General features: G+C 42.2%; 4 protein-coding genes and 1 non-coding gene across 8 annotated transcripts; 2 read left to right on the plus strand and 3 right to left on the minus strand.

The window, feature by feature from the left end:
- Positions 1-216: 216 nt before the first annotated feature.
- Positions 217-10,374, minus strand: kif23 (kinesin family member 23). Of its 3 annotated transcripts, XM_053427834.1 has the most exons (24): positions 10,264-10,374; positions 9,527-9,590; positions 9,192-9,320; positions 8,849-8,954; positions 8,214-8,350; positions 8,000-8,112; positions 7,732-7,902; positions 7,526-7,570; positions 6,463-6,575; positions 5,618-5,739; positions 5,399-5,501; positions 4,930-5,009; positions 4,730-4,849; positions 4,480-4,639; positions 3,836-3,997; positions 3,577-3,743; positions 3,325-3,498; positions 2,986-3,195; positions 2,276-2,620; positions 1,771-2,004; positions 1,194-1,282; positions 1,033-1,105; positions 779-849; positions 217-694 (listed from the first exon to the last, which is right to left on the minus strand). In XM_053427834.1, exons 1-24 carry the CDS (start codon positions 10,275-10,277, stop codon positions 679-681), a joined length of 3,018 nt encoding a protein of 1,005 aa, XP_053283809.1. In that variant the 5' UTR covers positions 10,278-10,374; the 3' UTR covers positions 217-678. The 3 variants fall into 3 exon arrangements, with proteins under 3 accessions (XP_053283809.1, XP_053283807.1, XP_053283808.1); XM_053427832.1 differs by lacking the exon at positions 2,276-2,620; XM_053427833.1 differs by lacking the exons at positions 2,276-2,620; positions 7,526-7,570.
- Positions 6,311-6,407, minus strand: LOC128445331 (Z30 small nucleolar RNA). Its single transcript, XR_008339413.1, has one exon. It is a non-coding gene; the product is annotated as a Z30 small nucleolar RNA (small nucleolar RNA).
- Positions 10,375-10,456: 82 nt separating the features above from the next.
- ddb2 (damage-specific DNA binding protein 2) lies at positions 10,457-18,500 on the plus strand. 2 transcript variants are annotated; one of them, XM_053427836.1, is made up of 10 exons: positions 10,457-11,360; positions 11,450-11,562; positions 12,337-12,528; positions 13,001-13,167; positions 13,443-13,542; positions 16,088-16,265; positions 16,766-16,911; positions 17,138-17,293; positions 17,854-17,899; positions 17,999-18,500. In XM_053427836.1, the coding sequence occupies exons 1-10, from the start codon at positions 11,228-11,230 to the stop codon at positions 18,241-18,243; spliced, it is 1,476 nt and encodes a 491-aa protein (XP_053283811.1). In that variant the 5' UTR covers positions 10,457-11,227; the 3' UTR covers positions 18,244-18,500. The 2 variants fall into 2 exon arrangements, with proteins under 2 accessions (XP_053283811.1, XP_053283812.1); XM_053427837.1 differs by lacking the exon at positions 13,001-13,167 and adding an exon at positions 12,704-12,849 and having other exon boundaries at positions 10,459-11,360.
- A 59-nt stretch (positions 18,501-18,559) lies between these two features.
- Positions 18,560-19,542, minus strand: LOC128444130 (protein FAM180A). Its single transcript, XM_053426437.1, has 3 exons — positions 19,273-19,542; positions 19,007-19,080; positions 18,560-18,907 (listed from the first exon to the last, which is right to left on the minus strand). The coding sequence occupies exons 1-3, from the start codon at positions 19,337-19,339 to the stop codon at positions 18,560-18,562; spliced, it is 489 nt and encodes a 162-aa protein (XP_053282412.1). The 5' UTR covers positions 19,340-19,542.
- Positions 19,543-20,546: 1,004 nt separating this feature from the next.
- On the plus strand, positions 20,547-23,912 carry kbtbd4 (kelch repeat and BTB (POZ) domain containing 4). Its single transcript, XM_053427835.1, has 5 exons — positions 20,547-20,626; positions 21,414-21,880; positions 21,981-22,122; positions 22,258-22,364; positions 22,474-23,912. The coding sequence occupies exons 2-5, from the start codon at positions 21,419-21,421 to the stop codon at positions 23,332-23,334; spliced, it is 1,572 nt and encodes a 523-aa protein (XP_053283810.1). The 5' UTR covers positions 20,547-20,626; positions 21,414-21,418; the 3' UTR covers positions 23,335-23,912.
- Positions 23,913-24,086: the final 174 nt, after the last annotated feature.

Here is a 24,086-nt window from a genome sequence, read left to right on the forward strand (position 1 = left end):
CATTCATTACATGAGCATTTCTTGTTCTAATCACATAAAGAAGACGGTCCAATGAAGGATCTCTTCTTATTGCTGCAGGTCGTCAACTGCCTGTTATTCCTGCAAAGCTACTGAGCCCAGGTTCAATATTCATAATGTACTGCTATCCTCTATTGCCATCTAGTGTTCAGAAAAATTTTGCATCCTGGTGTTTGAATATACGCAGACACAACAGAATAGAGTTTGGAAGGAATTTTATTCCCGAATATACAGAGATGACAGTTTTATATATTAGGAAAACAAAGAACTGGATTTTTCAAACTTGAAGATCAATCAAGAGACAGAAACCACATGCAGCAAAGATGGTAGTGCAGCTTCACAATGACAATTTATGTGCCAAATAACTAAAGTAACCAAATCACACACATATATCCAGAAACTCATCAGCCAGTGACTAAATATGCCTCGGTCCTTGAACAAATCAAGTAGCACTTGTTTTCTATTCGTTCACATACAACATATAAAATATTTTACAAAAAAAGCTTTGGTGGATCCTGTTTACACACTTGTGCATATATAAAAAGGCATGGAAAATGTTTAAATATTACTAGAGCTAAATATAAAAAGGTAAAGACTATTGCACAACAGCCAGGAGAGGATATAGAGGGGAGTGATCATTGGAGCAGCGGCCAGCTGTGTTCAGGGTTTTCTACGCCTGTGAGAGAGAACAGACTTTTATGAGAAACTCTACTATGTTTTGTAAAGGAAAACTAATGTATATGTATGAGCAAAGACTTACTTGGTGATTCCCTGATGCTCCAAACCTGGACCCATGTTGGATCCAGCCCTCATGCCCATCCCCACAGCACACTGAACAGAAAAGACAAATTGGTAACCAAATAAAGATTCTACATAACTGGATGTGTTTTAGGGCTGGACACATTTATCCCTCTAAATTATGCAAAGTTTAATTCATCTCATTAATCCATCTTTCAAAACCAGGACACAAATGCAATAGTAGCTAATGGAGATTTATCAATATTGTCCCCTTACCCTTGTCTCCACATCAGTCCAAACTCCATCTGATCCATCGCCTGAAGTGCCCTCTGAAGATTTCCTCTTGCGTCTACAGAGACAAACAGTGACAAAGACGTTAAACATTATTCTGTAACATCTGGTTAATCAACAGCTGTTAATCTGCAGTGAGCAGCTACCCAGGTGCTGCGGCAAGCTGCTGTTTCAGAGTCTCGATGTCAGTGAACTGGACAGATTGTCCTCCTCCCCTGGTTTTAAGCACATCACCCTAAAAACAAATCAAAAAATAACATGCATGTTATCTGGTGTTACCTCGGTCAGTTGATAAAAACATGACAGGGGAGTGAGACGGGTTAAGCGCAGCATGTAACATTTGTCTAAAACAGTCTCTGGATTGCAGCAAACGAACAGCTGCATATTTTGAAAAACCAAAGAAAACAATTTTATCCACTGCAAAATACAATCTGCCAAATATTGTAAGCAATATTTAGGAGGGACGTCACATGCATGATGAAGAGTGGGGACATCATCTCCATGTCCCAGAACCAGGAAAAACAGTGACAAAATGGATGGAGATTGTTGCAGTTATAAAGATTGGTTTAGTTTAAAAACCATCAGCTGTAGTACAACTAGTTTTCCTAATCGTTTGCTAGTTCCCTCAAAAGAAAACAACTAATATGACTGATATGATGTTTGACTGAATAAAAAGAATCACATAGCAATTAGAAGGCAGATAATGTTCTATGAAAAGCTTACCTTAATCAGTTTGGTCCTGATTTCGCCATCAGAGGCGATCTCCTGATGCGTTAACACGTATCTGTCGCACTTCGACAGGGCCTTCTCACTGGGTGTAGACACCTGAATAGCATTGGGGATGACGGGCTGCATAACTGTCCCGAGGTCCAGGCTGGATGCAGGTTTATGATCTACCCACTTCTCCCCACCAGCAGAGTGGGAGCGACGGTGCATTGGGCGCACTGGCGTCGTTGTCTATTCAGATCAACAGGTGAATCAACATTAGAGGTGGCGGGGGGGGGGAGAAGAAATCATGCATCTTGATTTAATGATTTCGTAAAAGCCACAAAAATGTCATGAAACTGTTAAATGACTGACAAAACTTGTACGAATCCAAGTTGCAGAAACCGTGTTAAATTTTCCACTTGATAATGAGAAAAATCGGCATGATACTTAAAAAACGTGATGAGGGAAACCAGTTATCATTCTACAACATCATGCTGCTGCCTGTGGACATATCACTGACCCTGTAGTTTCTCAGCTTTAGGTCTATATCAAGCGAATTGGGTGGGGTGTGGACTTCTTCCACCTCCCTAGCCCTACACAGAGCACTCCTCTTGGCCTGGCTCACTGAAGGGGCTGCTGGAGACTGTGTTATTGTGGGCGTACTAGGTGAAGAGTAACTGTGCCTGCCGTCCTGAGAGGAGAAGCAGCTAGTCACCGACAAGGGGCTACTGTTTCTGGGCAGGGGAGAGGTCAGTCTTGGGTCCATCTCTGACTCTTCAAATCTAGTGGCAGTGAAATGCTGAGACCGTGGCACCGGGCTGACATTAGGAGAATCAACTGGGAAATTGGGATCCAAGTAGCAAGACTGCACAGAAGCAAAGGGTTAGTAATATTGAGTTAGTAATGGAGAAAGATTACACGTTACCCTAGATGGTAGTAAAGTGCACTGCGTTCATTCTACCATTGTGAGGATCTGAGGATTTTGTGGCATTTTGGTTGAGACTGAAAGTTATTGTCAAAACTCAACTCATCAAATTTATCTATGACCGTTTTTCTTCAAGTCCAAACACTTTTTCCTTAAACTGAGTATTTTTGTGACATGCAGCTGTTATTGGGTTAGGATTAGTTATGTTCAGTGTTGTGTATTACTGCACACAGAAATATTTCAAACTATAGCTACCATGTCATTCAACAATGAATAATACGGAGTGCATCAGTCAATCAACATACAGGGATAGGTGAAGGTGAGGCCGATCTCTTTGCAGGAAGACGCTCGTCTCTGGATGGGCGCTGAGGAGGAGGCTGTGTCTGACGTGGTGGAGGATCAGGACGACCTGGAGTCTTGCCCTCTGTCACGATGGCCTTGAGCTGCTTGAGCTTTTCGTCTTTCACCCACAGCTTGTTCTGCATCTCCATCTGCTTTGCATTGACGCGTCTCTCCTGCACAGCCAGAGGCATAAAATACATACATGACGACTGGGAAAGATGAGGAATGTGAAGTTTCTAAACAAAAAAACAAGCCTGTAAACAACAGAGTGCTAGATCTGTGTTGTAAGAGGACCAACTCACACATTCTTTCTCCCATTTATGCTGAGTGTCTGAGACGACACCATGAAGGCGCTGCTCCATGCGTCGCTTCTCATTCAGCTCCCTCTGCAGCCTCTGCTCCCTGGTTTCCAGCTCCTGCTGCAGTGAGCGCTTGTCGACCTCATAGGTCTTAGTAGTTTTCTGCAGGATGTCAAACTGGAACAAAAGCATGTCGGACATATGAGAAACTACTATAAATAAGCAAGCACAGAGGTTTAAATGCTCGTTTCTCACCTTGTGTTCTAGCAACTTGTTTTTCTTCTCCAAGCGTTCGATCTCTGCCTTGTTGGATTGGACGACTTTGTCTTTCTCCATCAGTTTTCCATTTAGTTCATGAATAAAGGTGTCTTTGGAAATGAGGTTGCTGTCCATGTTCTGAAGTGTAGACTTCATCATAATGGCTAGAACAATGTAGAGACAAAATGTGAGCTACGATAAACAAACAATGAGTAAACCTGAACCAAGCACAAGTTGAGGTAGAATGAGGAGACACCTGCTTTGTTGTACTCCTCAATCATCATCTGTCTGATCCTGTGTCTGTTCTGCAGAGCTTCAATCAGCCTGGGCAGGGTGATTTCGTCATGAGGATCGGTCACCTCAGAGGAGGGCAGAGGTGGGAGACTGGACACCAGGTGGTTTAAAGCAGAGGACAAATCTGCAGAAACAGAGTCACATATTCCATAGATTAATTATTTTCAAATATGCCCAAACTTAATTAAATAAAATGAACAGCTTTCAGTTAATTACAACTGCAATTTTGTTGCTACTACTACTACATTCAATGTGCATTCATACAAGCTGCAGGAGCATGCTAGAACGTCCATAATGAGGTTGTGAACATGAATCTAGGAAAGAGTGTAATGTCACTTATTCAGCTGAGTAATGCTGAAGTAAATAAAACAAGACAAGACCTTAAAGCTGATTCTGTTCGAAAAATTTGATTAAAGCCAGAAATGTCAATGGGCCATGGTTTGACATGTGCTGTGTTGATTTGAGATATGGTTTTCAGCTCAATCTGATAATGTACTTAGATGTTAATTAAACAGTCTCTGAGTGTAAATATTACCAGGCTCATCTTTGAACACAAGAGTCTCATAAATAACCAGTCTTGTTTAGCAATTGACTTAGGACCATTACCTCTTTCTATCGGGCCACCGCGCTCTTCCAGTTTGCGAGAGAGCTCATCCTTGAAGGCCTGGTTTCTGTTACGGCGGCCCGGAGTGAAGCCCCAGATGGGCTTGTCTGCTGGCCGAGCCACCTCCACCTCCTGCGTCATCTCTGCAAACCGCATCACCAGCTACACAAGCAGAGCAGTTGTGTGTCAGGCAAAAAAAGGGTCTTTGTTTAAAAAGACTAAATGAGACAGTAAAATGTGGGATGAGCCTACCAGGGTTTCCTCGTAGTCGTCAGCCTTGGGATTAACATTAACAACCATCCTGACTTTTCCCTCCCCATCAAAGTAGTTCTTGAACAGATGGGTTACTTTAGAGTCTCTGTAAGGGACCATCTGTAAGAGAAAACTTGTATTACCTAGATGGTCCATCAGTGAATAATAGGACTGTTCAGCTTCAGTGTTACAACTCATACCCTGTTTGTGCCACACATCTGGTTCTCCCGAAGTACTTCCATGCAGGTTCGCAGATTCAGCAGAGACTGATTGATGTTTCCTGCAAGTGGAGGTTGTTGTTAAATCTCACAACCAAATATAGGGATAGTTCACCCAAAAAGGAGAATTCGTTCATTATCCACTCACCTCTATGCCGATGGAGGGTCGGGTGAAGTTTTGAGTCCGCAGACGTTTAGCCAAATAATATGGTGTAAATGACACCGTTTCAAAACAAATTTGAATGTCGGGGCTTACAGACACATGGATGACACCACAGGAGAAGTATGGAGGCATGTTATGTTCTTTTTTTTAACGTTTGAGAGAGTTCTCCATTTATTTATATTGGTTTTGGCTGCAATGCTGTTTACACCTGAACCTCTTAAAGTGTTTGGTGGACTCAAATACGTAGATAATGAGTGAATTATCCCTTTAATGGTCAGCTCAACAAACCTGCTTCACGGATACGGGTGCCTTCTGCCCCTGTCCTTCCAGTGCGCTCACTTCCTGCCAAGTCCACCAGGCACAGCTGACTGACAGTCACCTGGTTCTTATCCTGACAAACAAAATTATTTAAAATTCTTAGACCATCACCAGTGCTTTTAATTTATCTAAAATATTAAAACAGAGAAAAACTGTAGAAAAAGAAGATCATTTTCAATTTGAACTCACCTGGAGGATGTTGTCACCATCTGCATCGAGAGGAGCCTGAGCCAGTTTAATAATGAACACACTGTGGGAGCGGCTGGACTCTCTGTTCAGCCGGGTGTTAGCCACCTTTCTCTTCTTCTGACCTGTAGAAACATGGTAATGGCAAAATGTCAACCATATTTGAGGCTTTTCTGCAGAGTTCACCAAATTAAATGCATGACACTAAGAAATTCATACATGACGTATTTGAGATCCGATCACTCAGACCACAGTAAGAGGTGGCCTGGGATACATTCTTTTAACCGTTTAGACGTATATGTGCCATGGGTCTCACTGGAAGAATGTACTCGACGGACTTCCTCTGACCCACTACAGTTTCACAATGAACTGGAAATATTGTTGCATTTCGGTTATTGCCAATACATTGATTTATTTGTGCCCTCCACCACAATATCCAAACTGACCACCAAATACACATTTTGTATTTTGGGACAATTACAAATTAATAAACTTAGTTGTAGAACTGTGCACAAAGGGTTGTTTCAATCTAATGTGAGGTGTTAAGTGATGTGCTTAGTACTGTCCACTTGTGATTAGATCTCTCCAGACGGATATGAATATGAGGTGTGAACAGGTCCTTTCATAATGTATAGAATGTATTGATCACATAATGCATCTTCAAATACAATTCAACTACTTTATTATTTTAGGCTGTTGCTCAGAGAGAAGATTAACTGAAGTCATTTCCTGGTCAGAACCGACCCGGAGGCCAGAAATACCAGGTCAGTCACATCTACGGTCATCAGTGCAGTGTTTCCCTTCTTCCCTCAAATCTGACCCCGTGCAAGTCTAAATGCAGACGTTACCTCTCCAGAACACCTGAAACGTCTCCTCAGCTGACTTGACTTCCACTTCCATACATCCAGCCACGTACATGTTGTGATTCTGATCCTCTCGGAGGATTTTAGACTGAGGTGGTCTACAGTGAGAAAATATATACGTTAGTCACTGAAAACATTGAACTGCGTTTTCTAATGCAGCAGATTTGGGAGAATGGGAGCTACTACTAAGTGGGCCAGCCAAGGGAAGTAATCAGACAGTTAAAATCATGAAGCGACATTAGAAGCAACAGACAGCAGGTTTAAAGACATTCAGGAGCTTTGCCATAACAAGACTATGAGCAGCCACAGTGGGGGGGCTATTCTAATGATTTTTAGAAATGAAGAAATGCTCATCAATACTGGAGACATGACCTGGTGTATTGATATATTTATACTTTTTGATACTGACTGAATGTGTCAGTAATATTACGTTTTGATACTGTTTCAGACATCTGGTATTAAATGAGTCAATTTTTTTAAATTTGACTCAGGTATCATTAAATGATTTTGTAGATAATATTTTTTTTAAGCCAATCATATATTCCTTAAGCTGAGGTGACATCTTTGTATTACTTGTTCGTCCATCAACATCCAAAATCTTAAATATAATCAGTTTACAGTTACAAAAAAAAAGAACCATTCTCATCATGAATAGACTTTAACCAAAGAATATTTGGCATTCTGCATAAGTATACATTTAGTTAAATTGGCCTGACATTGCTTGGATTTCAGTTTTGCAAATGATACATAAATCGAATAAGGTTGCCTAGATAAAGGATTTGTTATTGTTATTGACACTGGTGGTTAGAATTTGAATTAAAAAAATGTTATTCAAACAATACACTGCCCTTTGTTTCCGTAATTTCTTAGTTTTAAACTGTTTTCTTTGGTTCTTCGACTACAAGGAATAATCAAAATCATACAGAACATATCTGTATGTTTGTCTCCAGTGTTGAAAACATTTCATTTACACTATTTGTGTGTAATAGGGAAAGTTAATCTAAATCAGGCTTCTACTCTGATATTTGAGTGTTCACTGGTCACATACATGAACTCAGTGTTCTGGCGCACAGGTGTGCCTCCACCATTCCACCTGGTAAAAAGAAAAGATCACAATTGCATCGTCCAGCTATTCTAAAAGAATCGCCACTCAAAACCTAAAACCTGACAGCTCTTAACAGTTAAAACATGATGCTTATGACATTTACATATTTCTGAATAATATCCCGTTCAATTTACGCTGTCTGAACCTACTTTGGCTTGATAACATCTTCCTGAGTTTCCTCCAGGAGATCGTAGATGTAGTTGTTGTAGATCTCTACGTAGGAGACGAAGACACTGTAGCTACTGTCCTCGTCCACACCATCGGTTTTATAAGCCTCCTCCGGCTGAATCATGTCAGCAATTTCAGGATCAAGTTTTTGTCTGAAAAGAAAGTTGTGAATTACAGGTTACATGTCATACTTTAATGAGAAACGTTACATTATGGCAGTTCACTGCTGTTTCCAGGGTACAAACTAACCGGGAGGAAGTTGTTTTAGGAGCAGGCAAGTTGTTTTCCCGTCTTTGGCGCTCCAACAAAGCATCAACTTCATTCTGGATCTCCATTCCATTTTTATCATCCGTCTTAAAAACCTGAATTAACGGAAGAAATTACATAAATACATGTACAGATTTAATCAAATTATCTGGTTTAAAAATATGGATTAACACGTTCTAGAGTACTACTCTCTTACATATCTTTTTGTCTGGTACGGGCCTATACTGTTGAAGATCATGTCGAGTGACCGAGGTAGAAGTCCACCCTGGCCTGGAGAGCCAGTCATGGTAAACGTCTTTCCGCTTCCTGTCACGCCATAAGTGAAGAGCAGTCCTGCAACAATCAATCAAATAATCAGCTCCCCATTATTGTCTACAAGCTGAACAATTCTTGGTGCCTGTGCATATTTATAATACATTTAAAAACCCTGAGGTGGCAGCAGAAAAAAATACATTAATATATTAAGTGAGCAAATGTGGCAGAGGGCTGCAGCTGTGGTCTCTCAAAACATATTCTTACGTGCTGTCTGATCACATCAGACATCAATAGTGTTGTTAGATTTACTGAAGAGTGAAAAACTGGCCATGATGGAAGATGGAGAGACATATAAAACTTGGACGACAGCTCAGATTTCTCACTGATGATCCAACGTGCAGTGAATGTCGGATCATCAGTTTCAGAAATTTACAGACAATGGTTGGACACAGACTAAAACCCAAAGAGGTGTGGTGGGAAGTGTTGCAAACTCTGAAATGACAATCTGAAGGGGTGTTCAGAATTTAAATACTGCTTTTCTGTTTTGAAATAGGAGCAGTGTGCCTTTGTTCTTACCATTTTTTCCATGGATGAGGTCTTCAACAAGAGGTTTGGCCACATGCTCAAACAACTCTATCTGAGATATTGAAATGCCGAAGACTTTTTTGAAGGAATACTGTGTCTGGAAAAAGCAAAGGAGAGAGACTTGTATAATTCATTACATTGAAAAAATGAGGTTGGCATTATATATTTTTCTTGTCGGTGGTGAATCACATACAAAAAGCTGCGTTATACATAATAGTCTTGATTGAAATCTACATTAAACAGTAAATTATGCCAAAAATATATTACAGATAAAAGTGTTTGTTCTTGTACAAAATGGGGAACAAAAACAACTCCAAGTACATGGTATCGTTACCTCTTTGTACTCTCCATTGCGGTTTGTTTTGAAGCCTTCGGGGGCATGCAGTTGGATGGTGGTGCTGCTGATCACATCAATACAGCACTCCTCATCCTCCACACCCAGAGGACGTACACGACAGTACACCTGAGTAAGAAGTTCTGTTAAATGTACTCCAGGGGAACGTAGTGATTTATTCCATCATTGCAACTTTTGGATAATTAAGATAAAATCATTAACAAGCTTGACCTTAAAACTACCACTTTCAAAACACTCACTAATCATCTCACAAGTATAATGAAAGCTGCAGTTTGCATTGTCAGTTCATTTTTTAACATCTCATTGGCACTCACACCAACTGGGTCTTTCTGGCTGCTGGGAGGGTTTCTTGGAGGCCTGCGGGGGGTTCTCCCCTTCCTGAAATCAAAACCACATTCATTAACAGTTTGGTTTTTAAGTTTTTGACTGATGGAAGTTCAAAGAGAGCAATTTGAAGACCTCTTCATAGGCAGTTGGAGGTTTTCAACAATTTCTGACTTATGTTGACTTTCATAAACTAAACAAATAATAACAATGAAGAGATCAATTTATTCATTAATAAAGTAAAGTAACCATTAAGCCATGGTAAGTTTTTGGAAAGATCGTTTTATGTTTTCATTTATTATTTTAATACATAAATATCCCCTTCCAGTAATATACCCAGTCTCGAGAACCACACTATTGTTGGAACACATGGATTCTACATGTACAGCTATGAGTTACACACAGAAACCATGACCACTGTCTGCAGCAGACACGAAACACATTCATTCATTGAGACATTTAAAATAATGTTTCGATGCTTTTTGGGGATATTGAAAAAGCTTTTGGGGTCTTTAATACCCACAGATACGCTGTTGGTGTTAGCATTCAAAGCCGTTGGCTAAGCGGCCAGTTAGCCAGCGGCTAACGATACGAGCTAAGCTAGGGAACTTGTTTGTATTGTCTTTATAAGCTCGTCAACTGTGAATGAAACACTCGAGTCACTAACGAGCTCGTGTGTGAACATGTTTATGAAAAGACAGATTAAAAACAGGGACGGTTTACTTACGCTTGTCTGTTCATCGTGATCGGCTGCTTGTTATGATTTTCTACCGGTTCTGTTCCTACAGGTTCAAAATTTCCCTCCGCCTCAAATCACGGGACCGTTTCAAAACGAGCCAGCAACAGCCAATCAGATTTCAGTACACCAAATACGTATTTCCGCTTCGGTTTCATTTCCGATCCTCCTACAGAAACTACAAAGATGTCGGATGTGTCGACGCCATAGACTGGTCGACGCTCATTAGATAAAGTGAAACAGAAGTACTCAGAAAACAGACCAAAAACAACAAACAACGACAACTGCTTTTCATCAGATATGTGTTTTGTATAATGTCATATAGCTATTAATTGTTTTTTTTAATTGAGGTTTGGTTTATTTTATAAGTTGCCTCCAGGTCATCTAGTTTGTTATTATTCCAATTTATTATTTTTTATATAATTGGTATTTGTGAGCCTATCATGTTATCAGGTCTTAAATTAAACTAGAGTAAAAGTAAACATAGTTACTATAATAATAATAATTATTATTAGTGTTTACAATGTTTAAAGGAAAAGTAGGAGTATCTTTCTTCATTATTTATTAATGTTATGAGTTATATTTTCTTCTGATAACCTTTTATTGGTTCCTCACTCTCCATTAGTGTCAAAATGTAATAAATAAATCCCCTCAAGTAATAGCTGCCCTGACGTCAGTTTGTAGTCCTACCTAAACACCAAACATGGCGCCCACTAAAAGATGTGTTCTTAGATAACCACTGCCACCTAGAGGCCACAGGGTGATCGGCACAAGAGTTACAAAACATTTGCAGCCATTAACGTCCTCACGTGTAGCGCTGCGTTATGCAAACACTGAAGTTCCTGCCTCCACACGGCAGCACTGACCACCACGGTTAGGAACCAGTGGATTAACAGTCGAAAAGCTCCCTGTGTGTAGCGCTGTACAACCAGGCTCGTGTTTTCTAGGAGTGGAAATGAAAAGAAGAGCTGCGGACTCAGAGGCATCTCAATCCAAGGGGAAAGGGAAGAAGAGACCCGCGGAGAAGTCTGCTCCCTCTCTCTCCAGAACACGACGAGACAAGAAAGATGGAGAAACATCTAAAGCAGGTGTGCAGCTCTGAAAGTACAGATACAGAAGAAATACATGTGAGTGACACTCCTCTGGTGACAGTTCAGATTGTGTGTTGTTACTGCAGGACCCCCTCCCCTCAAGGCTGCAGGAGTCCAGAGGAGAGGCGTGCACGGGAGCATCCTGCACTTCATTTATAAGAACACCCTGGGACAGAGTCTCCACTCACAGATGAGACAGGTGAGACCACTGCAGGTCACAAATATGCTGCACAGACATCACATACTGACACTGATATGAAATAAGTCCATATATTACCAATAAAAGGCCGGTAAAGGAATCTCAATGGACATTTTTGACTAGAATAACACTCAGCAGAGGACATATCTCTGCCAAGGTCCAACACTCCCCTTATGAAACCACATTTAATTTCATTAGATCCAGATTTGGATCTGGATTTTGAAGGTGCTTGTGCAATTTGGATCTGCACCAAATTGCACAAGCACCTAAATATCACACCTTTAAACATGTCTGATTTGTTTCATCAGGTTTCATGAATTATTCTCAGAGGAAATCAAGAAAAGTCATGAAAAACACAAGGTTACTAAAGTGAATCTGAATTTGCTCCCTGATCGGGAATCCGCACCAAATGTATTGGATTCTCCTTTGACCCATACAACATCCTTCCACCAAGATTTGTTGCATCAGTCCTGTAGTGTTTGTTTAATCTAATTTACAAACAAACAAGTCAACCAATAAGCAAAACATACACCCCCCCAAGAGGATTAACTACATAATAAGATATGAATAATGGAAACTCAATGGACTTTCTAAAAAAGACTTCGTCATCTTAAAGTTTCTCAAAAATTCACTCTTCCTGGCCACTTTATTAGGTTCACCTACCTTTTGTAGCAGGTCAAGTCATCAGTCAGGTCTATATTGTATATCTTTAAATTGAAATGATATATCTATTACATACAGACAGTGAGCAGCTTTACATTAATTATCTTTCAGTGTCTCCAGGAGCCGTTCATTCGCTCGCTATCGTCGTATCACTTCCACAGCGCCACCAGCCCCTTCGACCGCAGGATCACCTGTCTGGAGTGGAGTCCTGTTCACAGCACCACTATGGCCGTGGGCTCCAAGGGTGGAGACATTTATCTGTGGGACTATAAGGTCCCCGCGAAAAAGACTTTTATTCAGGGGGTGAGTTACTACAAGCTGTTGAGGATTGTTTCACCTGATGCTTGAATGATAAACAGTGTTTATCTAGTTTTAAAATGTGCCTTTTAACCCCTGGAGGCCAACAAATAATTTCATTTTCACTCTAAACTGTTTCATTTCAGTATATGTGACTTCAAACTTGTATTGGTTTTCTTAGATGGGGCCTGGAGACTCAGTTACAGACATGAGGTTTAACCAGTTAAATCCCACTCAACTGTTCATATCGTCTATCAGGGGTACGACCTCACTTCGAGATTTGAATGGGGCAACTCTCACAGTGTTTGCCAACACGGACACAAGGAAGTAAGACTGAATGAAACCCCAGTTCTAGTTCTTAGGCCTCATCAATCTGGCATCAGTCTTCTTCTCAGGTGGCCCCTATTGGTTTAGCACTGAGCATGTGTGTGATGGAGATGATAACTGCCCTGTGATCAGCTGGCGTTTGTGTGCACAGAACGGTGCAGGAGACTTTATCGGAGGGATGAAGTTTTGCCCCACAGACTCCTCCAAAGTGTACGTGGCCTCTGGGGAGGGGAAACTGACCACGCAGAGCTTTGAGGGCCTCGCACCCACCACACTGTCCACAACTCAACACTGTGGCCACGATCACCACAACGTTTGGTGAGGATCTGCAAAGAAGACTGATGCCCAGAAAAGAGAGATACTGTTTTGTTCATTGGATGCTGACTTATATCACAGTTTTTCTAAAATGTCGACACATTTCTTAAAGTTTTTCTATTTTTCTATATCATTAATTTAGAGTAATAGTGATCTAAAAAAAGTTTTAAATAATTTTGATCCGGAGTTTTTCTTTACTGTATCACTCAATGAAAACGTAGTAGATTATACGCTCTCATATCATGTGAATCCACCTTGTTCCTGTTCGTCTTACACAGCTACTGGTACTGCTGTGTCGATGTGTCCGTGAGCAGGCAGATGCTTGTGACAGGAGACAATATGGGACAGCTGTTGCTCCTCGGATTGGATGGACAAAAGGTGTGTGTCAGTGTAATGGGACATTTATTACATTTCACAGCAAAGACAATTATCAATTCTGGTTCATACAATTCTACCTAGCTGCGGCTAGGGACCAGAGCACCCTGTCACTTAGTAAGACTGGGTCAATGGCACAGAACAATGGAATCACATTTGATTTATACTAAATAAGTCCCTCCTCTCACAGAGGTAGAATGTTTATCCAATCAGCTCTCTGCGTGTTGTCTTCAGGCTTAGATTTGGTCACCTCCAATCTAAATGAAGGACCCCTTCGAAAGTCTCACTACACATCAACATCAGGCTTACTTAAGGCCTCAGTATGCTTCTCCGAGTCCGTTTCGGAATGACGGACGGACGGATCGGACGGACCCTTTTTGATTTATAGTTCTACGAGCCTTTTTGTTGTGAAAACAATTCACCGCCAGAACAGTAGATGGCGAGACGGAAGTCGAGCTTAGACAAGCCTACCTCATGAGATATATAGAAGAAGTCCACGCTGGTTTATTTACGTCCTCCCGGCTCCTCACACACAGTGAACGATGGCAACTAACAGAAAAAGGATGTTGATGACGCGACAGTTTTTGCTGAATAAAGTGACACCCAGCGGGTCAAAGTGCTTATGTTATCGTGTCTTAGCGCAGCGGTTCCCCGGTCTTGTTTCCAAACTGCGTTGCTAATTCAACAGCTGCAACAGCTTGAAGCTACACGGAGGCAGCTAGCTCCCCCCCCTCAGCTTCCACACACAGTCAACACGGACACCCGATACAACTACTACCAAGTGTTTGCTTCTAACCTGACGGTGTTTGAGAAACAGTGTCATGAGCCGTGGGATTAAAGTCAGCGGGTTTGTGCGCTGTTCCCACCGCAGTTAGCATGGTGGCTAGCCCGCTACCCCCGTTATCAAAGTTCGTTATAACCGTATGTGACCGTACACACATGCTGTAAGTGCTCTAACCAGCCACCGTCAGCCGGACAACGCCGCTGGCTTAACACACTTGTCACATTAATCATAGAGTCGTAGTTGTGATTTTGGTTTATTGTGATGTAGGGAATGGAACAGGAAGTTTCCATTCCGAAATGCTGGCGTTAGCGGACCAATCACAGCCAAGTGCTATCCGTGGGCTGTCCGTCATTTCGACGTGTAGTTAGAAAAATGAGCACGGCACGAAAAGCTCTCCGAGGAGCCTCGGAGAGGCACGCAGAGGGCGTTCCACGTTGGAGAGGGCGGTCCTATCTGTCCGTGTCCGTCAAAACGCAGAAGCATACATTGGCCTTTAGGCCTCAGTATGCTTCTCCGAGTCCGTTTCGGAATGACGGACGGACGGATCGGACGGACCCTTTTTGATTTATAGTTCTACGAGCCTTTTTATTGTGAAAACAATTCACCGCCAGAACAGTAGATGGCGAAACGGAAGTCGAGCTTAGACAAGCCTACCTCATGAGGTATATAGAAGAAGTCCACGCTGTTTTATTTACGTCCTCCCGGCTCCTCAAACACAGTGAACGATGGTAACAGAAAAATGATGTTGATGACGCGACAGTTTTTGCTGAATAAAGTGACACCCAGCGGGTCAAAATGCTTTTGTTATCGTGTCTTAGCGCAGCGGTTCCCCGGTCTTGTTTCCAAACTGCGTTGCTAATTCAACAGCTGCAACCGCTTGAAGCTACACGGAGGCAGCTAGCCCCCCCCCCAGCTTCCACACACAGTCAGCACGGACACCCGATACTAGCTACTACCAAGTGTTTGCTTCTAACCTGACGGTGTTTGAGAAACAGTGTCATGAGAGCCGTGGGATTAAAGTCAGCGGGTTTGTGCGCTGTTCCCACCGCAGTTAGCATGGTGGCTAGCCCGCTAGCCCCGTTATCAAAGTTCGTTATAACCGTATGTGACCGTACACACATGCTGTAAGTGCTCTAACCAGCCACCGTCAGCCGGACAACGCTGCTGGCTTAACACACTTGTCACATTAATCATAGAGTCGTAGTTGTGATTTTGGTTTATTGTGATGTAGGGAATGGAACAGGAAGTTTCCATTCCGAAATGCTGGCGTTAGCGGACCAATCACAGCCAAGTACTATCCGTGGGCTGTCCGTCATTTCGACGTATAGTTAGAAAAATGAGCGCGGCACGAAAAGCTCTCCGAGGAGCCTCGGAGAGGCACGGAGAGGGCGTTCCACGTTGGAGAGGGCGGTCCTATCTGTCCGTGTCCGTCAAAACGCAGAAGCATACATTGGCCTTAGACCCCCGTCTCTGCTGGATGACCCATGAAAGAGTCTAGGTGTGAAAACCTTTTGTCTCAGCAGAGGCACAGACGAATCTCTAACGAATACACATCTGAGTCTCCTAAGCTGACCCCCACATGTTGCAGTTCTTGAAACACACAGAAGTACATCTCAGAATAACATTCCCATCTATAACTGTCATTCCTTGCATGAAACATAACTAAATATAAAATCTGCCATCACAGTCAGATAACTCAGATAACGAATCAGAGCAAATAACAAGGACGAGATTAACAGGTTTTCTGTTTGTTCAACATCGTAGATTTTCAGCAACAAGTTGCACAAAGCCAAAGTGACCCATGCAGAGTTCAACACCAGGTGTGACTGGTTGCTGGCGACGGCCTCAGTCGACCACACGGTGAAGCTTTGGGACCTGAGAAACATAAAAGACCAGAAGAGTTTCCTGCACGTGCTGCCTCATGAAAAGGCTGTCAACTCAGGTAACACTGGCTTTGAGTTTGGTCTTCCTTCATTTCTGGGGCACCAACGCTGATATAAGTACTAAGAAATTTCCAACTGATGCATATATTAAAAAAATGGCAACAATTCCTAAGATGTATTTATGTAATTGAGGCCTGATAATTAACCATAAACCTTATGATAAATAACTATAAATAAAGAAAATAGAAATTCACAACTATAAATTATTTAAAATGCACATATTATCTAAATTGTTTATTCAGTAAAACTCTCATGTACACATATGAAAAGTACATACACAGATCAGCCAACATACTAATATGTCTGTAAATGATTCTACATCTAACTATAATGTCCTGAATTTTGAAGGGACCTCAGTCCAGTTGTCAAAATATATATAGTGAAAGTAGTAGTAAATTATAATTATTGGTATAAAATTCAATGCTTTTCTTACCATTAAGCCCAAATCAGGAGGTAAAGAAATCATTTTGACCAAACTGTCTCTGTCGTCTCCTCTAAGCCTCTTTCAATCCGTTCGACTGCTCCAAGCTACTGACCACAGATCAGTACGACGAGATACGCGTCTACTCATCCAGTGATTGGTCGACGCCTCAACATATCATCCAACATCCTCACAGACAGTTTCAGCATCTCACACCCGTCAAGGTTTGTTCAGTCTGTGTGTACATGTGTGTGTTGTGTCTCTGTGTCTCCTAATGAACAAAAGAATAGCACTGTTTGCAAATGTAATGGAAGCACTGTGAAATACTGTGGAGAGTTTTTATATTGACAATGCTGCACGGTGATGAAAGGAGCATGTAGCAAACATGTTATCATGGAAAATCTATTTTCATGTTACAGCCATCTAACCAAATTTCTAATTGTTCTGTAGGCAACTTGGCACCCGGTGTACGACCTGATTGTGGCCGGCCGCTACCCGGACGAGCGTGTCTGCTCAGGTGACCAGAGAACCGTCGACATCTATGACTCCAACACAGCAGAGCTTGTGTATCAGCTGTACGACCCCACGGCCTCAGGGATCAAATCTGTGAGTACAGCTATCAATCGATTTACTAATTCCACAAATCTCTGTCTGTCTGTCTGTGGCTCACATATGTCAAGAGCCTCTTCATCCTTTTGACTTCACAATTTGCATGTTTATTATTAAGGGCCCAAGGAACTGCAGCGTCGAATTGATGTGATTTGGAAACATCCGATGTGTTCAATATTCATAAAGTTTGTACAACAGCAGCAGCTGGAACCGTCAACATCAGTGACGTTCTTCATTTTGATAAAAGCGTGTTTGTGACAATTCGGCACATTCACCATTCAACAACGACTCATTCTCCAGGTCAGGTTCTGCGAAACTGCGTTGAGCTTCTCTGGACTCTATGAATAAACAGGCGAACGGCTTCGTGCTGCAGCGGTGGTGCAGCCTCAGGGTTCTCTATGGTTTCAGATTGGAAGCTGTAACCAGCTTTACAACAGGCCAAGAAAACCAACCATTCCAAACAGGCATGTTTAGATAGGGCAGTGCACTAGTGTTAAAAGCACCAGAGAAAAATGTTAAGACACTTAAACTAAACACCTTCTATTTTGTATTTCCAGGTCAACAAATTCAATCTCATGGGTGATGTGATTGGAACTGGAATGGGTGAGTTTTTTCGTTTTTTTCGTTATCTGATGGTTTGATTTAAATATCAAACCAAAATGTTGGATTGTTTGTCTAAAGCCGCATGGTGTTGACCCGCAGGCCTGACGGTTCTAGTCTGGGACAGGAACGAGTCCCTGATCAGCGATGGGGACACGCAGCCGCAGGAGGACACCTCAGCCTCACTGGACAGTCTGAGACGGCCGAGGAGGAGTCGGCAGAGCACCAACAAGGAGCGCAGAGGTCCGGCTTTGGATGCAAAGCTGAAGAGGAAACTTGCTTCTCTGGAAGAATGTGAGACCAAGACCACCACCAAACAAAAACAGGCTCAGAACAGGAAGAAGTGAACTTTCAAATATTCAGGACTTATAAAAAAACTCACGTTCACATTCCTTTGGTTACTGTTTGTTGTCTCTAACTGCAGGAACTGTTTGAATGTTTCAGGTTTTTTACTACAAACTGTTTTTAAAACAGGAAAGTTTGTATGTTTTCAAAGATGTTTTTCTACTGTTTCGCATTAAAAATTAACAGGTTTCTGTAATAATTAAGTATTTTGGTTATACACACTGTGTAAGTTATAAATACACAATAATATAAAAGAAGAACAAAGGCAAGTGGTTTATAACATGCTCCTTTATTTCATAAAGACTGGCAGTCGGTGTATTAAGCATAACTGAGGAGAGGATTTCCTCGTAGCTCGTGGACCGTCACATTGGCCAGCTGGAGCAGCACCCTGCCCCAGGCCGCCTGTTCCTCTCCTGTCTCCTGGTGCCAGGCCTGGTGGGCAGAGTACACCATGCTCAGGACGAGACTATCAAACTGCTTCTGAGTCAGTGGCCTCGCCCTCCGCTCCTCCAGCGCGTCCACCATCTGCACCATGGAGTCACGCTTTCTGGGAATGTTATCATTGATCTGAGACAGGAAGGCCCGCCCCGACCTCATCGAGGCCATCTCCTTATCAAGCAGGAGGATGTTTCTATCCTGGTCGACCTCCACCCCGCCCAGCAGGAGCTGCACACAGGAGAATAAAAGAAGCATCCGGCACTAAGTCAAGTAGAAGTGGCTCAGATATATAAAATGTATCTGCAGGAAGATGTTTGTACAAAGTACCTCAAACATCAGGTTTGCATCAGACACTGCTGAGTCAGTCATTTTAGAAGTTGGCATTGTGCCTGCAGCCACATCTAAAGTAGAAAATACTGAAGTTTAACGACATCCTAAATGAAACTACGTACCGCCGATTATCTGTCTAAAGTTCCTAAAACATGTTTTTAACTGTAATGCATAATACACAACATTAGCTGTTCTAAAAGAGAAAAATAACATTTAAACTTTTTATCCTGAGCTCTGTTAGAAAATCTTCTGTTTCCACTCACCTCGCAGCACTTGTTCGGACCAAAGCCACAAAAAGACATGGAGGCAGATTTTAAGGTGCAGTTTCATCGTGTTTCTTCTTCTTGATTATCAGCGACAGATAATCCTGCACATCCCTCTCACCTCTGCGCTCGCTCAACCACCTCAGTGAATCCAGGAAGAGGCACATCACACTGAATACCGAGCATTTTTCCTTCTTGGAAAAAGGGAGCAGAAGCCAGTTGGCTTTTGATGCAAAGCAGAAGGCATTCGTTTTTTCAAAAGGCCTCCTCCTGCTTTCCACACATTTTAGTTAGTAGGACAAGGAGTTCACAGAGGAAACTGACATCTTCACCCTTTGTTGTTGGGGGCAGCTGTGGCTCAGGGGTTACAGCGGTCATCCTCTAACCAGAAGGTCGGCACTTCGATAAACCCCAAATTGCCCCTGCTCATAGACAAAGTGCTGCACATAGATACTCTACCTAAATACAGACCTTTTACCATTTGTATAAAATTCACTTGAAGGAAAGATTTCCCTTGTGTGTTCATAACAAGAGTGAGGGTCTGTGTCAATCCCCACAGATAAGTCAAAGAAACAGAGTTAAGTAAGCAAACATTTTTGGTTCCATCATTTTATGCAGAGGATAGAATTTAACATATATAATGTCAATAAAATCTAATTATTTCCAACCAATCCCCCATAAACATTTTACAGACACCTCATTCAGAATGAAGGAAGCCTGCACGAATTCACACCCGGTAAAAAACTATGGTTTACAATCTATGTCTTTCATTGAATCTGAAGTTATCATTGTTAAAATTCAATATTTTACATCATAATTCATTAAAAGGATAAATTACAGATTTTAATGAAATTGTGTGTTTGGGTATGTGTCAGGTGCTCTGTGGGAGAGGAGAACTACCTCATGGGATTCACCTTCACTGACCGCTCCCACTGCAGCCATCTAGTCCCTTAAATAAAAAAACAACACATGACATTTAATACTGCATTTTTTATATCAAGCTGGTCTAACAGGATGAGTTCTGAGCTTTCATGTCATTTCTGACCAAAACATTGACGAATTTATTATCGAAGAAACCTTGTTACTTTACCTGGAAATTTTGTACATATATGTTATTGGACAGTGGTATTGGAGAAGCAGTATTTTTTTTTTTAATTTCTACCAACTAAATAAAGTCACTGGCGTATTTATTTATTTATTTACTATACGTGGACAAGTAAACATTAACCCCTGTAGTAACACAGCTCCGCCACACTGGGGCGGTAGCAGCAGTGGATGACAGTAAGTTGAGTTTATTGACTTCCGGTGCAGTCTGTGGTCCTGAGTGATAAAGTAGTGAAGAGAAAAGAAGAAGGTAACTCGTCTTGTTTTTATTTCTCTGTGAATCCTCACGTCTCCTGAGGCTCGTGCACATTAGTATTAAAGTCTCTACTTCCACTATATGACTGAACTTTCACGCTAGAACGAGCATTAGCCAGTGAGCGGCCGCCTGTGCTAACGCTAGCTAACTAATCTGAACATTAACATCAGTCAATGCTTAAACTGATACAGTCCAATAGTAAATCCTTCACTTATGATGAATATATTCACTATAATTTAAATTATTTTCATGTGCTATTGATCTAACTTCGTGACGATCAATAGCACGGTTATTGTTGTAATGTTTGTTTGTTATTATTATTATTACTACAGTTAGTTTTACTGATCAATAATATTTGGTCTCTCCCAGTTGATACCAATGGAAAAATTATATATAACGCAATATTATTTAACAGCACCACGGACAGTAGCTTCACTAATAAACCTACACCAAAGCCAGAGGGATAATTCAACCCCACCTAAATTAATTTAGGGGATTTGCTTTGTTTTATCAGCTGATAAGCAAACAGGGAATTGTTGAAAATGGTTTGAAATACTTTGTTATGCAATAGCTTTCCCATTAAAGACTACAGGCAAAGTTCATTTCTGACTTGTTAAATGTCTTCTTCATCCCGGTGTTTATCATGTACCCTAAGTTGAATAAAACAGATTATAACCTTAATGACCAGGGGTTTCTCATTTGACAGCTGTTTCAGTTCTGTTTCTCTTTCTGATTGACTTAAGACCTGACTGCTGTGTGATGTTTTTTCTCGGGCGAGCAGTAAAGATGGAGTCCAGCGAGGAGGGGGGCCTCAGTGTCGGCGGCTCTGTGGGAGAGGAGAACTACTTCTTGGGATACACCTTCACTGACCGCTCCCACTCCAGTCGGGTGGTGAAGAGCATCATGGACCTGTGCCGAGAGGACGGCCTGTTCGCCGATGTCACCATCAACGTGGACAGCAAAGAGTTTAACCTGCACCGACTGGTGCTCTCCGCGCAGAGCAGCTTCTTCCGCTCCATGTTCACCTCAAACTTAAAAGAGTCACACAACCGCGCAATTGAGCTGAAAGATGTTAGCGCCACCGTCTTTCAGCTGCTGGTTGACTACATCTACCACGGCACAATTAAGCTGAGGGTGGAGGAGCTGCAGGACACGTATGAGATGGCAGACATGTACCAGCTGACGGCTCTGTTTGAGGAATGCTCCCGATTCCTCTCGCGGACAGTGGAGGTTAACAGCTGCCTGCAGGCGAGTCACTGTCACTTTCACAGATCCAACAATATTTAAAATGTAGCAATGATTCTGTCAGATCAGATTTATAATTACCATTTATTTTGTGTCTTTACAGGTGATGTGGCTTGCAGACAGACACAGTGACCAGGAGCTGTACACTGCTGCCAAGCACTGTGCTAAAATCCACTTGGCCCAACTGCATCAGACTGAAGAATTTCAAAATCTGCCTCTTTGTCTCCTCCTGGATATCCTCAAAGGTATTACTGCCAGTTTGTTTGTTCAGTGGGTTTACTGGGTTACCTGTCACAAGTCAGGTTCATTTACTTTATGCTGTTAATATAAACGGAGGAGCTCCATGAATAAGATTCAAAACGTCTTGTGTTTGTGGTCAGACGGTGTTCCGAGCTCCCAGAAGCCAACATTGGCAATTGATTCGTGGATAAACCACAACAAGGTGGAGAGAGAAGAGTTTTCTTGCATACTCCAAGAAAATCTGAAGGTGAATTTTTTTTTTAATCAAGATAATTTTTTTTATTTTTTCTTAAAGAAGATGCTTTAAGTTATTTGTATCTGGGAAAATTATATCTCTTTATCTTCTTTGTCCATAGGAAATTGGTGAGAATGTCCACATCTACCTGATCGGTAAGGAGGAGTCGAGGACTCACTCCCTGGCTGTGTCCCTCCACTGTGACGAGGACGATTCCATCAGCGTGAGCGGCCAGAACAGTTTATGCCATCAGATCACCGCAGCCTGTAAACACGGAGGAGACCTGTACGTGGTGGGGGGGTCTATCCCTCGCCGCATGTGGAAGTGCAACATGCACACCATGGACTGGGAGCGCTGCGCCCCCCTGCCCAGAGACCGCCTCCACCACACCATGGTTTCAGTCTCTACAGAGGATGCCATCTACTCCCTCGGAGGCAAGACACTGCAGGACACACTCTCAAATGCCGTCATCTACTACACGGTGAAGGACAACATGTGGACAGAGACCAGCCAGCTGGACACTGCAGTGTCAGGGGCGGCTGGAGTCAACTTGGGAGGAACCATCTACCTGCTTGGAGGGGAAGAGAACGACATGGACTTTTTTACAAAGCCGTCCCGTCTCATTCAGTGCTTAGACACCTCCAACCAGAAGTGTCAGATCAAACCGTACATGCTGCCGTTCGCCGGCTGCATGCATGCTGCTGTTCACATGGATGTGATCTTTATCGTAGCAGAAGGAGACTCCCTGGTGTGCTACAACCCTCTGCTGGAGAGCTTCACCCGCCTGCGCTTCCCTGAGGTGTGGAGCTGCATCCCCTCTCTCTGGAAGGTGGCCAGCTGCAATGGTTGCATATACGTCTTTAGGGACAAATGTAAGAAGGGGGAAGCAAACACACTAAAGTTTAACCCGGCTACGTCTGTGGTCTCTGTCATCAGAGGGATAAAAATCCTGCTCACAAACTGGCAGTTTGTTTTGGCCTGACCTGTTCTCTACATGCTCACACTGTGGTCCACACTTTGACCACAGAGAATCAGGGAAGACTGATGGATAACTGTCCATGACTTCACCGCTCAGACATCCTGGGTGAAGACCTGAGCTAAATGTATTTACTCAGCTGGTTTCTGTGTCACTCATTCCATTCAGCCGACCAGTAAAAACCAGTGCCGTGCTGTGTGTCGCTCACAGTGTGTCTCATTGTGGATCTTTTAGCTGAGAAGATTGTGGCCGTGCTGTAACCAGTGATGAAGTCATCAACATTGTTTCTTGTGCACTGCTTGTTATTAACACGCATGAACAACTTCAGCGTAAAGAACTTCACCGAACATTAAACATCCTTTAATGTATTTTGTGTAAGAACAACTGTATCTTGATGTTGCCTGAAAATCCTCCCATTTCATATTTGAAGACAATTTGCATAAACATGCCAACGAAGGATTTTCCCATTTTTCAAATGTTCCCAGTTTCCTGTTTTAAGATTGTGTCTTTTTTATGTAAAGCGTACAATGTTCAAGTTAGGCTGTTGATGTAAATGTCCAATATATCGCTGTACCTACACGTTATTCCTGTTGGATGATGTTTATGACCCTTAAGCCTAAATGCATTAACCATCTCTTACTATTAATACAATGTTTATTACCGGGGGTTTAGCATCTTTCATTGTTGCAATTGTACAGTAATGAATTTAGAAAGTGTTCACTTTGTCGCCGTGTGGCTCATGAGAGAAACAAAGGCAC

The sequence above is a fragment of the Pleuronectes platessa genome, chromosome 7 (genome assembly GCF_947347685.1).
Source record: "Pleuronectes platessa chromosome 7, fPlePla1.1, whole genome shotgun sequence".
NCBI lineage: Eukaryota > Metazoa > Chordata > Actinopteri > Pleuronectiformes > Pleuronectidae > Pleuronectes > Pleuronectes platessa.